Here is a 17,418-nt window from a genome sequence, read left to right as displayed (position 1 = left end):
CAGAATGTCACAAAATAAATGTAAAACATTCAATGGACTATCTTGTGCTCCAGCGACTCAGTGCCTTGTGTTGACTGCATTATAACTCATCTCTGAACTTTCCATGCTCCAAGGTACAGATCTCACATAGATCCGTTAGAGTGAGTAATTGCTGTAAGCGAAGTGCTGTCATCTCAAGTTGAATTTATTGAAATAATGAACTATAAAGCTATTGAACACTATGAACTACAAACTGAAAGACACAAAATGCTGGAGTAATTCAGCGGGACAGGCAGCATCTCTGGATAGAAGGAATGGGTGATGTTTCAGGTCGAGAGCCTTCTTCAGACTGAGCATCAGGGGAGAGGGTTACAGAGATAAAGAAGTGAACGAGATCAAAAGAGAAGAGCAAGGAAAATGTAGAATAGACCATGGTTAGCTAGGAGAAGGTGACAACTCAAAGCTTTTCACAGTATGGTTCACCAGGGGCGGGCCCAGTACTCACGCCACATTCATCCTGCTCACTCTGTCCGCTCCCACTATCAGAAGCTCCCGCCATGTGGTGCAAGCTGGTAGGGTAGCAGGTGGGTGGGTGGGGGGGGGGGGGGGGAATCTGTTACATAGAGATCCGTTATTGCGAGGGTTTACTGTATACATAAATTATAGATATGCCGACTGTGGAGAATTGGTCAATATCTTTTCTATAAAGATATCAGGACTAAGTTTTTAATTTTTGATATTCACATTCTGAATTAGTTTCAACACTAACTTCGTAGCTTCTAAAAATCAGCTAAAAGTGGTGAATATCTAAATTGCAGTATGACTGTATACGTAGAATTACATCTAGATATGCAAGTCAATTATCAACATTTGAGATGTCTTAGTTCTGATGTAAATGAGTAACTTGACATTAATTTCTGATCTCACTGTGTGGGTGGATTGTGTTTCAGTCATTACAAGTCCCAATTGCACTGAACTGACTGTACAAGTTGCGTACTTGACATACTTGGAAACTGGAGAGCAACCAATTCTCATGTCGGCTTTCACTATTCAATGTTACAGAGCCAGGAATGGCATGGGGATCTCCACAACCACAGGGATGGTCAAAGATAGGCATCAAAGTAATGATTCCATGCCTTCGTTTGACCTGGTCACTGTGCAAATGTCCTCTAATCACTAACCACAGTTATCCAACTTCTTGCCCAAATTTCCTGCTGTAAAATGTAAATTCTTGCAAAATAGAATCATAAAACCGTTATGACCCGTGGCAGGTTCATGCTAGCTCTCTGTAGAATAATTCATTTGGTTCTATATCTCTGCTCTTTTCATAAAGAATTTCATTCTTCTGTTACTGATACATCTGTCTCTTATGTCTTGATTCTTGGCTTGTGAAGCCCTGTAAACTCTCTCTCCAACTCTGAATGAACCCAATTGCCTCTATTTTCACCATTCTTACACGCAGCGAGTTCTAGATAATAAAACTTGTTGTGTGCTCCTATTTTCATCAAAAATCATTAGTTCTTTCACTATTGCAGAATGAAGCATTTACGTCCAGTGTCTGACAAGTCTAACGCACAACTGATTTATGAAAGCTAATCCGATTATACATTCCTGTCTATCAAACTATCCATGTTATCTATCCTAAGAGAAAGTCCAATGTTTTTTTTTGGCAAATTGCAGCTATAACTGAGCCAGCAAGATTCTAAAGGAGATGAGAATTGGGATATGGTATGTTGGCTGCGTTGTTGTGTCTTGTAGTGATGGGATAGGCAACCCTGTCAACATTTCCTTTCACTGGTGCCATCAGAGAAAAGATCTTAGCATTGGACCCCTGAGTATTTTCTACCATTTCTAACTCTCCAAAGTTCAAAACATTCCTCCACTTTTATTCAATATTTCTTCATTCCTGAGTAAGCAATTTTTCATTCCTTCATCCAAATTGATAATAAATAGAGTGACAAGTTCCCAGATTAGATTGATGGAAAATATTATTGCTCCGATATTCTCAAGATTTTTTTTTTTTTCAACCCACTGCCACAAAGTTATCTTTAATACTATGAAGTCGTTTTTAATAATGTTCTTCTGTCAAAATCTTACAGCCTGATTTTTAGAAGTTTATAGATTGTCATCCATAAACCTTCCTATGCCCACCAAGCTAGTAATCAAAGGGGAGAACATAGAACAGTACAGCGCAGTATTAGGCCATTCGGCCCTCAATGTCCATGCTGAACGAGATGCTAAGCGAGGGGGGTAGAGATAGATGGGATTGGTCTGTTTGGAGCTGGCATGAATCTGATATTCCAAATGACCTCCATAGTGACATGGAAGGTGAGTACCAGGCAAATCCCACACTTCCCCAAACACTGTTTACTACTTTTTACAAAACACAAAGTGCTGGGGAAACTCAACGGGTCAGGCAGCATCTGTGGAAGGAATGGACAGGCGATGTTTCAGGTCGGGACCTTTCTTCGGACTGGTGGAGTTTGGGGGAGAAAGCTGGAAAAGAAAGATGCCCACTAGAATTTAAAAAACATGAGAATAGCCTAGTTATCCTGCCGCAGCCCATCACAGGTACTGATCTCCCCACCATCAAAGGAATCTATTGGAGTCGCCGCCTTATTAAGGCATAATAAGCATCATCAGAAACCCACACCGACCTGGCCACACTCGCATTTCAATCCAGCCATCGGGAAGAAGGTATAGGAGCCTGAAAACTGTAACATCCAGGTTCAGGAACAGCTTCTTCCCATCAATCACTACAAACTCCAAATAGGCTCCAAACTATATACATTTTGGGGCCCTGTTTTGTCTTTGTACTACTATTGTTTGTGTGGCTATTACTGAACTTTTTCAGGTGTTTATTACGGTGTTTATAGAGTAATATGTTTACATATCTGTTGTGCTGCTGCAAGTAAGAATTTCATTGCTCCAGTTCGGGACATATGACAATAAAACACTCTCAACTCCTGACACTTCCCCTTTCCCACCCATCACACACCAACCATGTCCTAGCTTTCTGCAGAGTCCCATCAGCACCAACAACTTTCCCTTACGCACTCACTGTAAGGCATCACAGTTGTTGACCTCGGTGTGAATTGTGGTTGGCGATGGATCATCCATCCCCCCTGATAACATGACGTCATTGTTCTTCCTCAATAACACAAGCTAAACCTTTGCAGAAAGACATGGGAGGCCAGAGGAGTTTGATCAACAAGTGGACCACCTTTCTGAAAGCCCGTCTGATCTGTTCTGTGCCGGGGCTCGATGGTTATCAGACGTACTTCGACGAACTGCGTAAGTAATGTTCATTTTCTGTTCCGAATCATGAAAATAAAAGGCAGGGTTAACTTTAAAATGTTGATAAAAACATCCTTTAAACAACGTACTTTAACATATCCGCTCGTGTAAATTCCACTGTCATGTTCAATGCAGAATAACGAGGCATGGAATTAATTTGATTTTGGCAAATACATGTTGAGCAGAATTGAACAGTTTATCCTGGTTTCATTGTGACTGATGTTTTGGACAAAGGTTTTTATTTTGTGTTGTCTTGTCTTTACAAAGAGGATGTTTATCTGTTCAACACCATCGACAAACTACCTGTGTTTTATGGAGTCTTCACATCTTCCAGGTAAACATACATTGCCATTTCAATCATCACTGTATAAGATTGATGCAGTTTGATTACCATAAACATACCATAAATACTGAATTCAAAGATAGAATTTGATTTGTAAATCGTTCACTTTCTATGGTTTCAATACATGGAAGTGTACAGCATGGAACCAGTCCCTTCGGCCCACCTTACCATGCTGACCAAGATGGCTAATCCTATTTGCCTGCATTTAGCCCTCTAAAATGTTCCTATCCATATATCTTCCCAAATGACTTTTAAAAGTCATAATTGTATCCACTTCTATACCTTCCTATAGTGAAAATGTTGCCGGTTTCCTCCCACACTTACACTCAAGAAGTACAAGTGTGTAGGTTAATTGGCTTCGGTAAAGATTTTAAATTGTCCCTAGTGTGTAGGATAGAACTCGTGTAAGGGGATCACTGGTTGGTGCAGACTCGGTGGGCCGAAGGACCTGTTTCCACGTTGTATCTCTGAATTAAACTAAACTAAAGAATATTAATGTAGATAGCTGAGACAAATTGACTTTGTCGATAGCAATTGCAAATTAAAAAAGATACAAAGTGCTGGAGTAACACAAATGGTCAGACATCATCTCTGGAGAACATGGATAGGTGACGTTTCAGGTCGGGACCCTTTTGTAAATATCCATGTTCTCCAGAAATGAAGACCCAACGAACTGCAGATGCTGGTTTACAAATAAAATGGACAGACAATGTTTTGGAATTGGACCCATCTTCAGCCCAAAGTACCAGAGTCTGAAGAAAGGCCTCAAACCAGAACGTTGTCTATCCATATTCTCCAGAGATGTAGCCTGACCCACTGAGTTGCTCCAGCAATTTGTGTCTTGTTTTGTAAACAAGCATCTGCAGTTCCTTGTATCTACAGTAATCGAGAATGATGTTTTAAGAACTTTTTTGTTCTCCCAGTTCTGTTTTCAGTGGCTCTGCCATTTGTGCATACAGCCTAGCTGACATTCAAGCTGCATTTAATGGACCTTTCACACACAAAGACAGCCCTGACCACCACTGGGTTAAATACCAGGGGAAGATTCCTTACCCCAGACCAGGGACGGTGAGTACAGTCACTCATTAATGCAGGGATTGGATGTTCTAAAAGCAAAAATACCAAGCCACAACTAAGGTGGCATTGTGGTGCATCTGGCAGAGCTGCTGCCTCACAACACCAAAGCCCTGGGTTTGATCCTGACGTTGGGTGCTGTCTGTATGGAGTTTGCACGTTCTCCTTGTAGCCACGTGGGTTTCCTCCGGGTGCTCGATTTCCTCCCACATCCCAAAGACAATCGTTAATTGGCCTCTGTAAACTGCCCCGAGTGTGTTGGGAGTGGATGAGAGAGTAGGGTAACGTAGAACACGTGTGAGCGGGTGATCGACGGTAGGTATGCGCTCAGTGGGCTGAAGGGACTGTTTCCATGCTGCATCTCTAAAACTAAAGACAAATTAGAAACTAAATTTGAAATAAAAACAGGAAATACTTGAAATACTCAGTTGGTCAGGCAGCATCTGTGGAGAGAGAAACAACAGTAATGTTCCTGTTGATGGCTCATTCTCTGAATCTGTAATTACCCACCACCCTCTGTGTGAAACTATTGCCCATCTTGCTCCTCTCAATTTAAACCTATGTCCTTTGGTTCTTGATTCCCTTACCCTGGGACAAATACTTTGTGCTGTCACCCTATCTATTCCCCTCTCATATGAGCAGTACCGGGGAATGGGCAATATTCATTTGCAGACGCTTTACACTGGAAGGCGATCAAGTTTTGGAAATCAGCAAGGAATGCAAACTCATCCTGCACATCTTTGGGATGTGGGAGGAAACAGAGCACCTGGAGAAAACCCACGTTGTCACAGGGACAAAGCACAAGCCCCATGCAGACAGTATCGAACCCTGGACTCCGGCGCTGTGAGGCAGCAACTCTACCGCTGCACCATGTGCCGCCCCCAATGTAGTAACCTTTCTATTGTGGAAAAATAGCCCACCTTCTCAACAAGCTGTGTAAAATATTGCCTCTTGCTTCCTTTCAGTGTCCCAGCAAAGCATTTGACGCCACAATTGAGTCGACCAAGGATTTTTCAGATGATGTCATCAGCTTCATTAAGAGCCACCCATTGATGTACAAGGCTGTGTACCCCATAAACAAGAGCCCGGTCTTCATCCAAGTGAACGTTGGCTACAGAATCACCCAGCTTGTGGTTGACCGGGTCAAGGCCAAGGATGGACACCATGCAGTTCTATTTTTGGGCACAGGTATGCAAGCTTTCATTTCCAATGAAAATCATTCAAAATACAGTCTATTCTCATTGTTACAAACCTCTTTATAACTGCTACAGCAGACAATATCTGTTGCATCCGAGGCATCCGTTCGTATCAGGTTCACAGGACCGAGTTTGTTGCTTCACAGAGTGGCCGCCAGATGGGTGGAGCAAATCTTGTCTCACTCTGTGTTTAAAGTTTAGTTTAGTCTAGTTTAGTTTATTGTCTAGATTTGTTTAGATTGGTATCATGCTCGATATAGACACTGTGGGCTGAATAGCCTCTTCCTGTGCCATACTGGTCTATGCTCTAAGCTCTATGTAATATGCACAGTGCATGGTCTTCATGTGTTTGCAGATGTTGGGACAGTAATAAAGGCTTTGTGTATCACCAAGGACAATTTGAATGCAGAAGGAATTGTATTGGAAGAATTGCAAGTGTTTGAGGTATGGAATATTATCTTCTACAATTTGATTAGGAACAGATTTTTATGTGACTGAAATTGAGTTAATTCGTGAGAATTCCCCATCTCAATTAATGTAATCTACTAGCATGTTTATGTAACTCGATATTTACAGCGTATTGTTATTATTAGTAAGAGTGTTGGGGGTTATGGGGAGAGGTTGAGAGTAAAAATAGATGAGCCATGATTGAATGGCAGAGAGGATGATGGGCCGATTGGCTTAATTCTGCTCCTACAATTTATGAACTTATGAACATTATTTAAGGTATCCATGTTAATTATTGAGTATTAACAAAATTTTCTTTCCTTTTATAGGTAAAATTCTTCCAAAATATGGAAACACAAATCTTTCCCACTTCATCTTAACCCTCTGTCCTCTAGTTCTTGATTCCCCTACTACGGGCAAGATATTCTGTGCATCTACCCGATCTATTCCTTTCATGATTTTATACACCTCTATAAGATCACCCCTCATCCTCCTGCACTGCAAGGATTAGAGTCCCAACCTACTCAACCTCTCCCTATAGCTCAGACCCTTGAATCCTGGCAATCTCCAACAATATTTTTAACGTTGAAGTTGAAAAATCAAACAGTTAACAGTAGTCACAGCCTTCGAACACCATTAAGTAAAAAGACAATCAATGAATTAATTGGCGCACAATTTGCTGCTTTATTTCAAGTTTGTGCAACTCTATTCGTTCTTTTAACGAGTTATTAAAATACAATAACTTGGAATGTTTATATTTTATTAGGCGTCAACTCCAGTGTTGACAATGGAACTTTCTTCAAAGCAGGTAAGCAATCTATATATAACTCGACACAACTCCATCATTGGAACTGAATTGTGCTTGGATGTGCAAAATATATTTTCGCCTGTGCCAAGAGGAAATGTTTCTCATTGTGTTTTACAAGCTCAAGAGTCAAGAATGTTTTATTGTCATAACAATATTTTTTATTGTCATCCCTGTAAAAACTGTAGTTATATGTGAATTTAGTGCACATAAATCAACAGTTTTTTGCCAGTGGTTATTTTGTGACAGTACCTCTAAAAAGTTTTTTAAAGATTTCTAAACTTTTAGAATTTTAATTATTCAATTTCAAATTATTAGTTTTGGTACGAAAGAGTACTGGAGTTTAAACAATAAAACATGTTAATTAAATTACCAGCACCTCGATGCCTACAAAAGAAACCCAGATTTTCTACATAGTTTGCAAAACACGATTAGAAATATTGCCAGTGAGCTGCTGCAAAAGTACATTTTGCTCACCCAAAGTTCAAAATGTAGCCTCACGAATAATTTGGATTCATCATGTTATTCACTACAAGTAACTGATTCATGACTGGCACCTGCAGAGGGCTAGGAAAAGACTTTCTCAGTCTGATACAGTCAGAAAGGAAGAACCAAAATGGAGAAATGAAGAGGTGGCACAGTGGCGCAGTGGTAGCGATGCTGCCTTATAGCGCCAGAGACCACCGGGTTTGTTCCCGATTACGGGTGCTGTGCGTACGAGTTTGTACCTTCTCCCAGTGACCGCGTGGGTTTCTTCCGGGTGCCCTGTTTTCCTCCCACATCCCAAAGAACTGCAGGTTTGCAGGTTAATTGGCCTCTATAAATTGCCTCGAGTGTGTAGGACAGAACTAGTGTATCGATGATCATTAGTCAGTGCAGACTTGATTGCCGAAGGACCTGGTTCACTGCTGTTTCTCTAAAAACTAAAAAAGATAATGAAGCTAAGCTGATTAAACGTCATTTTCATGTTTTATTTTTGGGGGGGGGGGTTGTTTTTAGAGATACAGTGTGGAAACAGGCCCCTACACTGGTTGTATCCTGAACAATAGGGACAATTTTCAGAGGCCAATTAACTTACAAACTTGAAGGACCTGTTTCAGTGCTGTTTGAATCTGTAATGATGAAACAGTTTCTACTCTAGGTTACAGACTGGTGACCCCTGGTGGAATCATCTGGTGGTTCCATACAAGGCACTTTAGAATGATTTAAGAAATTCAAAGCTTTAGACTTTAAACTTTAGAGATGTAGCTGAAACAGCCCCTTTGGTCCACGCCGACCAGCAATCACCCTGTACACCAGCATTATCCTACACATTGTTTAGTTTAGTTTAGTGATGTAGCACGGAAACAGGCCCTTCTGCCCACCGAGTCTGCGCCGACTAGCGTAATTCCCCATACACCCGCACCATCCTACACAATAGGGACAAGTTACAATGTTACCAAAGCCAATTAACCGACAAACCTGTACGCCTTTGGAATGTGGGAGGAAACCGGAGAACCCGGAGAAAACCCACGCTGTCACAGGGAGAACGTACAAACTCCATACAGACAGCACCCATAGTCAGGAGCGAACCAGAGTCTCTGGCGTTGTAAGGCAGCAACTCACCCGTTGAGCCACTGTGCTGCCCCAAAGCTAAGGAGTTATTTCGCAGAAAGTTTCTAAAGATTATTTATGTTTACACAGCATGCCCTGAATGACATATGTCCTTTAACATAACGTATACACATGCCTCCAGTTCCCTCCCCTCTACTTTCAGTCAGAAGAAGGGTCCCGACCAGAAATGTCACTCATCCTATTTCTTCAGAGATGCTGCCTGAACCGTTGAGTTAATCCAGCATTCTGTGTCTATCTTCGGTATAAACCAGCATCTGCAGTTCCTTTCTACGCACAAGAGTGATGATTGTTTTATTTTAATATGCCCCAAAACAGAACAATGAAATTCTTGCAGCAGCACAACAGATATGTTCACTTAGTACTCTGTAAACACCCTAATAAACAATAAAAAATTATATAACTTTAAATCTTTATGTAATACATCATATATATGTTTGGCTGTCGTGTTTAATAGCTTGGTGGTTGTAGGGAAGAAACTGAGTTTGAGTTTGAGTTTAGTTTGAATTTAGTTTATTGTCACATGTACCGAGGTACAGTGAAAAACTTTTGTTGCGTGCTAACCAGTCAGTGGAAAGACAATACATGATTACGATCAAGCCACCCACAGTGTACAGATACAGGATAAAGGGAAAATTGTGAGTAACGTTTAGTACAAGGTAAAGACCAGTAAGGTCCGATCAAAGATAGTCTTTGGGTCTCCAATCAGGTAGATAGTAGCTTAGGTATTTATTCACAAAATGCTGGAGTAACTCAGCAGGTCAGGCAGCATCTCGGGAGAGAAGGAATGGGTGACGTTTCGGGTCGAGACCCTTCTTCAGACTGATAGTAGCTTAGGACTGCTCTCAAATTGTTGGTAGCATTGACACTATACACATGCATTTTCTGTGTTGCTTATAGAAGCAGATCTACATTGGGTCAAAGGATGGTGTCGTGCAGCTGGCTCTGCAGAGGTGTGGTGCATATGGAGCAACATGCTCTGATTGTTGCCTTGCCAGAGATCCCTACTGTGCATGGAATGGAACTGCCTGTTGCCAATATGTGCCAGCACTGAAAAGGTGAGGGGTAAATCAAACTCGGCTTTGAACTGTGAATTCTCTTTGTTGTTTTCCAGATGATCTTTTCTGCACTTTGTTTTCAGTAATTGCGGAAGTTTTATTCTCTGAATTATTAATACTGATTGTGATGAAGTAGTTTGTAAAGTAGGAAAATTTATTATCAGCAACATCCGACAAGCATTCATGCAGGCTGCATTTGCTCTGTGATTCCAGACAAATTATAAATCCATTCCTTTTGAATGTTCAAAATTTGACACAGACTCAGACCAGGGGAATATACTTGCACTAGAATGTATAGTCGCGACGGAGAATGCTTTCTATTCTCATTCGCCTTCAGCCCCCACCACTCACCTGGACCACTGAGATCAAAAGAAAACGACATAAATGCTGGACCTTAGTTTGGTTTTGAGAGACAGCGTGCAAATAGGCCCTTCGGCCCACTGAGCCGCGCCGACCAGCGATCCCCGTACACTAGTTATATTCTACACACTAGGTGCAATTTACGGAAGCTAATTAACCTACAAACCTGCACATCTTTGGAGTGTGTGTGGAAACCGGAGCACCCGGAGAAAAGCCTTGCAGTCACGGGGAGAATGTACAAATTTTGAACAGACAGTACCCGTAGACAGGATCAAACCTGGGTCTCCGGTGCTGCAAGGCAGCAACTCTACCATTGCACCAATCTAAACTGCAAAGAAGAGATGGTGAGAAAGTTGGTTAGGGCTCCAGAGAGAACCATCATTGTCTTCTCTTTACACCCCATTTTTCAGGCGACGCTGTGCGCACGCATCTGATAACTTCTGTTATTTTGGTGGGTCACACAATGTCAGCTGAAATTGTCCAGCCAACTCAAGCATCAAGAAGCTAAACATCTGACCTTCCTTGGTGTGGGGACACAAGGAACTGCAGGTGGTGCTAGTTAACGAAATAAAACGAAACACAAAGTACTGGAGTAACTGAGCGGGTCAGACAGCATCTGAGAAGGGCATGGATAGGTAACGTTTCAGAATTAAGAAGGGTCCCGACACAAAACATCACCTATCCCTGTTCTCCAGAGATGCTGCCTGACTTATTGTGTCTTCTTTCTGGAAACCAGCATCAGCAGTTCCTTGTGCCTCTCTGATGTGGCAACCTTTCCATGAGAGAAAAATAACTCGCTCCTCAATAAATGTAGTAGACCTAGTCAGCTACAGCAGATGAAACATTCTCCTTTCCAAACAGGACAACGTCAAAGCTGCACCATCATCTCTTGTTAGTGGACAGATGCTGACTATAGATTTAAATGCATTAAAGGAAAAAAGAAACTCTCAAATATTCCCGCTTCCTTCCTTTCAGTGTCCAAGTAAGGCATTTGACTCCACAATTGAATTGACCAAGAATTTATCAGATGATGGCATCAGCTTTTTGTCCCCTTGATATGGAGTCGATCTATCAAGTGAAAGTAGAGTCAGAGTCACACCGTGTGGAAACTGACCTGCCAGCACAGCATCTTCTTGCCAACCAACTATCACCTGAACCCTTCAATTGTCCGATTTTATTCTCCCCGCGTTACCATTGATTCTTCCAGATCCTACCACTCACCTACACACTAGTGGCCAATTTGCCTGCCCAAAATGAGGTGAAGAACAAAGGCATAGCATCTCCCTTGCTGTGATCATGCCTTAGTCGGGGCGGCACAGTGGCGCAGTGGTAGAGCTGCTGCCTCACAGCGCCAGAGACGTGGGTTCGATCCTGACTATGGGTGCTGTCTGTACAGGGGTTTGTATGTTCTCCCTTGGGTTTTCTCCAGGTGCTCCGGTTTCCTCCCACACTCCAAAGAACTTATTCACAAAATGCTGGAGTAACTCAGCAGGTCAGGCAGCATCTTGGGAGAGAAGGAATGGGTGACGTTTCGGGTCGAGTATACCCGAAACGTCACCCATTCCTTCTCTCCCAAGATGCTGCCTGACCTGCTGAGTTACTCCAGCATTTTGTGAATAAATCGATTTGTACCAGCATCTGCAGTTATTTTCTTATACTCCAAAGAACTTAATTGGCTTTTGTAAATTATCCCGCGTGTGTAGGATTGAACCAGTGTACGGGTGATTGCTGGCCGGTGTAGACTCGGGGGGTGGGGGGGTGGGGGGGTGGGGGGTGGGGGGGGGGGTGGGGGGTGGGGGGGGGGTGGGGGGTGGGGGTGGGGGGTGGGGGTGGGGGGGGGGCCTGTTTCCACGCTGTACCTCTAAACTAAAAACTCCATGCCATCACTTCTAAGCATATGACCAGAGGTGGTAGCCTAGGAACTGAAGACTACCCTCCTGCCCCTGTCTCCACAAGATTTTTTTACAAGTTCTGCCTCTCTATTACTCTGGTTTTCTGTTGTTTAAAACCAAAGATTAATTCTCTGTTCTTCTGTTAGACAAACTCGACGTCAAGATGTAAAGACAGGAGATCCAATAACGCAGTGTTGGGATCAAGAGGACTGTGAGTGGATTAAGTTAAATTCAGCAAATGCTTCATTACGCCTCGATGGTTATGTGACGGTGATGCTTTAGTTGTTTTTGATGGCAATGATCTTCCTTTAGCATAGATGACACATTCCTACCTAAACCATTTGGCGTGAAGGATTACAAATTGGGGCGGCACGGTGGCACAGCGGTAGAGTTGCTGCCTTACAGCACTTTCAGTGCTAGAGACCTGGGTTCAATCCCGACTACGGGTGCTGTCTGTACGGAGTTTGTACATTCTCCCCGTGACCGCGTGGGTTTTCTCCAAAATCTTCGGTTTCCTCTCACACTCCAAAGACATACAGGTTTGTAGACTAATTGGGTTTGTATCAATGTAATTTGTCCCAAGTGTGTGCAGGATAGTGTCAATATGTGGTGACCGCTGGTTGGTGCGGACTTGGTGGGCCGAAGGGTCTGCTTCCACACTATATCTGTAAACAAAACTAAACTAAATTATGCTCTTGCACTGTTGATCAAACCATCTATTCAATAATGCTCTGACCTGAAACGTCACCTATCCAAGTTCTCCACTCATGCTGCCTGACCCACTGAGATACTTTATGTTTTTGTGTCTTTCCTTCATCTATTCAATAAATTCTATTTTTCCCTTTTTCATCGTCACTGGAAATGATCCTGGCTTTTAGTTAGGAATTGTGTTTTACTTTCAATCCTTTTGATTACGTTTTTAAAAACATATGTATAATTTTAAACAATTACGGTGCGCTTGCAGGTAATAAATGATACGTGCAGGTATTTGACAGGCAAACTTTATTTCATCAAGAAGCATAGCTGCGGTTTGACAGGCTGTGATTATATTGGTGCACGTCTAGCTTTAGTGTGGAATCAGTTAAAACATTCCTTGCAAAAGCTAATCGTTAGGAACATCAGCCTGAGAGGATTTTATGGCAGCTGTTCACATTTCATGACCCCATGGTGCATGGAAATCATTTATCCTTGAATTCCTTCTACCTTCTTCAATGTTTGCCAGTAGGAAACGATTACAATACTTTTGCTTTCCAAATGTTAACATTCAAATTCCCTGTTCCGCAGATGCAACAAAGGTGCTGCACGAGAAGAAGTTAATTTTTGGCGTTCAGCGCAACTCCACTTTCCTGGAGTGCAGTCCCAGGTCACAACAAACGTTGGTCGTTTGGTCGGTTCAGCGATCGTTCGATAGTCAGCAGGAGGAGGTAATTAGTCTGAACGTTCCATTCCAAAGCCTGAAGATCATTCAATGAAAGATGTAGAGGAAACCTTCCAATTTTACATAGTCACTAGAGACATAGTCATAGTCTTAGGGTCATCGTCATGGAGACATGGAGACATAGAGACATGGAGACAAGGAGACATGGAGACATGGAGACATGGGGACATGGGGACATGGAGACATGGGGACATGGGGACATGGGGACATGGGAACATGGGGACATTGGAACATGGAGACATGGAGACATGGGGACATGGGGACATGGGGACATGGGGACATGGGGACATGGGAACATGGAGACATGGGGACATTGGAACATGGAGACATGGGGACATGGGGACATGGGGACATTGGAACATGGAGACATGGAGACATGGGGACATGGGGACATGGAGACCAGGGGACATGGGAACATGGAGACATGGGAACATGGAGACATGGGAACATGGAGACATGGAGAAATGGGGACATGGGGACATGGGGACATGGAGAAATGGGGACATGGAGACATGGAGTCATGGGGACAAGGGAACATGGGGACGGAGACATGGGGACATGGGAACATGGGGACAAGTGAACATGGAGACATGGGGACATGGAGTCAGAGACTTGGAGAAACAGGCTCTTCAGCCTAACTCATCCATGATGACCAAGATGTCCACCTGAGCTCGTCCCATTTGCATTCATTTTGTCCACATCCATGTACCTCTCTCCATGTACCTAATCCAAATGTCTTTTAAATATTATTATTTTACCCACCTCTTTTACCTACTTCCTCTGGCAGCTCGTTCCATTTACCCAGCCGTACTGTGTGAAAATACTTGCTCCTGAGGTCTTTATTAAATCTTTCCCTCCTCACCGTAAACCTATGCCCTCTAAGTTTGGACCAGATTATCAATAACAAAATATATATTTGCTGTCATCTCCTCTGAAACTAATATTATACTATCATGGCAACTTGTCACAGGAAGATAATAGGGCGGCACAGTGGCGCAGGGGTAGAGCTGCTGCCTTACACCGCCAGTGAATCGGGTTCAATCCTGACTGTGGGTGCTGTCTGTATGGAGTTTGTATGTTCTCCCTGTGACCATGTAGGTTTTCTCCGGGTGCTCTAAAACCCAATGTAAAGTCAATGCATCAGCAGTTTTATTCTGATGGAGACCAAGTGTTTCAACCCGCAACGTCACCCATTCCTTCTCTCCAGAGATGCTGCCTGTCCCGCTGAGTTACTCCAACATTTTGTGTCTATCTTTGGTATAAATCAGCATCTGCAGTTCCTTCCTGCATAGTTTTATTCTGATATTTGGCCTGTTAATTGCTGAAAAATAAATTATATTTTGATCATCGTCACAATGGCAAAATAGGTAATAGATAATAAAGTTACAGTACCCCACTTCCCCACCCTGCCCCCATCTTCCCACCCCACCTCTCTTGTTTGGTTCCATACCCCGCCTTCCTGCCCCATCAGATTCCATCATCTGCAACCTTTGGTCACCACCAATTGCGTCCCAACCCCGGTTGTTACCCCCCCTCTGTTACCCCCCTCTCTCTCCCACCTTGCTCCATCCACCAATACACCCCTCCTTACCTACATCCACCGATCGCATGCCAATGCTGCACAGTTAAGGCATTTTAAAGGAAGTACAGGAATACACTGCTCGATATCAACTTATCAACATACCAAGAAAGCACTCCAACGCCTCTACTTCCATGTCCCCAAGGGCTCTCACCAACTACTACAGATATACAGTAGAAAGCATTTTATCGGGATGTGTCACAGCACGGTTTGGGAACAACTCCATCCAAGACCACAAGAAATTGCAGAGAGTTGTGGACATGCAACCTCCCTTCTATTTACTCCATCTACACTGCATACTGCCAAGGCCAGCAGTATAATCAAGGACAAGTCTCACTCCCTCTTCCCCCCTTTCCCATCAGGCAAAGAGGTACAGAAGTGTGAAATTGCACACCTCCAGATTCAGGTACAATTTCTTCCCTGCTGTCATCAGGCAACTGAACCATTGTATCACCAATTCGAGAGTAGTCTTGAACTACCATCCACCTCATTGAAGACTCTCGGACTATTTTTAATTGGACTTTACTGTACTTTGTCTTGCACTAAATGTTATTCCCTTTATTCTGTATCTATACACTGTGAACGGCTTGATTGTAACCATGTATAGTCTTTACGCTGACTGGATAGCACGCAACAAAAAACTTTTCACTGCACCTCAGTACATGTGACAATAACAAACTAAGCTAAACTTGTCTCATTTTAATTTTAATTTTAGATAAACTATACTTCCAGAATCATCAAAACCAGGCTGGGGCTTCTCCTCCGTGATTTGCAGGAGGACGATGCTGGGATTTACTACTGCCGAGCCGTAGATAACACTTTCACCCAAGTCATTACCAAGTTTCACCTCAATGTTATTCTGAGTAACTTCATGGCTGCCCCGCCGAAACCGAAATCGCACAGCGACGGGAAGGGCAAAGACACCCGGAACAGGACGAGAATACGTTACAAGGACTTCCTGCAGCTTCTGAATCAACCGGGCATCACTGTGAGGGAATATTGCCAGCAAGTGTGGCGTAAGGGGAAACGAGGACAAAGTAGCAAGACTGCGGCAAAATGGAGAAAAGCACAGGAGTTCAAACGGTATTAGAGGTCGGAGAGATATCGGATGCTGTGTGGGTCCTTTTACATGGAGATGCAACAGTGCCTGTATAACCTCTGTCATTGTATCAAAGAAATGGATACACAATCTAGCACTGTGTGAAACAGACACACAAGGAACTGTGTGTGCCTGGAATCAAGCCATGGAGTCCATGGAGTCCATGACTCTATGACTATGCATATCTCCATGACTCTGTGACTCATTCTGTGACTCATTCTGTGACTCTGTGACTCATTCTGTGACTCTGTGACTCTATGACTCTATCCAATCATAAAATTGGAAAGTTTCCTGCTCATCTTTCATTAAATAATCTTCAGGGGTTCAAGTCGGGACCCTTCTCTCCAGAGATGCTGCCTGACCTACTGAGTCCCTCCAACACTTTGTGGCATGTTGTGAACTCTGAACAAGTGTCCCAGGATGAAGTGTTACCTCACAGGTTGAAAAATGTAACAAGAGATATTATATAGTGCGGACTCCATTCGAGAGGATCACGTTTCTGAAAGGAAAATTGCTCTGAAAGGAAATATTAAGATGTAGGCAATTTTATAATGTATCATATCATATCATATCATATATCTACAGCCGGAAACAGGCCTTTTCGGCCCTCCAAGTCCGTGCCGCCCAGTGATCCCCGTACATTAACACTATCCTACACCCACTAGGGACAATTTTTACATTTACCCAGCCAATTAACCTACATACCTGTACATCTTTGGAGTGTGGGAGGAAACCGAAGATCTCGGAGAAAACCCACGCAGGTCACGGGGAGAACGTACAAACTCCTTACAGTGCAGCACCCGTAGTCAGGATCGAACCTGAGTCTCCGGCGCTGCATTCGCTGTAAAGCAGCAACTCTACCGCTGCGCTACCGTGCCGCCCTAGCTTGGGAATTAAATGTTTGAAGACTTCTCAAACCTCTTGAGTCTTCGGGTAAATGGATCTCATTGTGCAATATGGTAATGACTTCCATTTTGGTCTATTAATCTCAGAATGCATGGTGTTTGTAATCTATGTTCCATCTGGGCTACAAATAACATTTCTAATGTGCGACTTGACAGAATGGAAATGAACAGAATGCATTGCCAGTGGCAAAAAAATATGCAATGTACTGCACTTTGCTGAAATGACACATGAAATTTAGTTTAGAGATATAGCATAGAAACAGGCCTTTCAGCCCACTGAGACCATGCCAACCATCGATCACCCGTTCACGCCAGCTCTATGTTATCCAACTTCA

The 17,418-nt window shown here is 43.1% G+C and overlaps 1 protein-coding gene across 1 annotated transcript in view; it reads left to right on the top strand.

The window, feature by feature from the left end:
- Window positions 1–17,173, top strand: part of LOC144605284 (semaphorin-3D-like) — a 65,032-nt gene extending 47,859 nt beyond the window's left edge. Inside the window, exons 8-17 of the mRNA XM_078420387.1 lie at window positions 3,159–3,273; window positions 3,544–3,610; window positions 4,543–4,687; window positions 5,659–5,881; window positions 6,245–6,333; window positions 7,103–7,144; window positions 9,653–9,810; window positions 12,209–12,273; window positions 13,347–13,486; window positions 15,795–17,173. Of these exons, the coding sequence (XP_078276513.1) occupies window positions 3,159–3,273; window positions 3,544–3,610; window positions 4,543–4,687; window positions 5,659–5,881; window positions 6,245–6,333; window positions 7,103–7,144; window positions 9,653–9,810; window positions 12,209–12,273; window positions 13,347–13,486; window positions 15,795–16,169 (1,419 nt within the window). The 3' untranslated portion in view covers window positions 16,170–17,173. The remainder of the gene's footprint in view (window positions 1–3,158; window positions 3,274–3,543; window positions 3,611–4,542; window positions 4,688–5,658; window positions 5,882–6,244; window positions 6,334–7,102; window positions 7,145–9,652; window positions 9,811–12,208; window positions 12,274–13,346; window positions 13,487–15,794) is intronic.
- Window positions 17,174–17,418: the final 245 nt, after the last annotated feature.

The sequence above is a fragment of the Rhinoraja longicauda genome, chromosome 24 (assembly GCF_053455715.1).
Source record: "Rhinoraja longicauda isolate Sanriku21f chromosome 24, sRhiLon1.1, whole genome shotgun sequence".
Lineage (NCBI taxonomy): Eukaryota > Metazoa > Chordata > Chondrichthyes > Rajiformes > Arhynchobatidae > Rhinoraja > Rhinoraja longicauda.
This window is presented reverse-complemented; position numbering and strand designations above follow the sequence as displayed.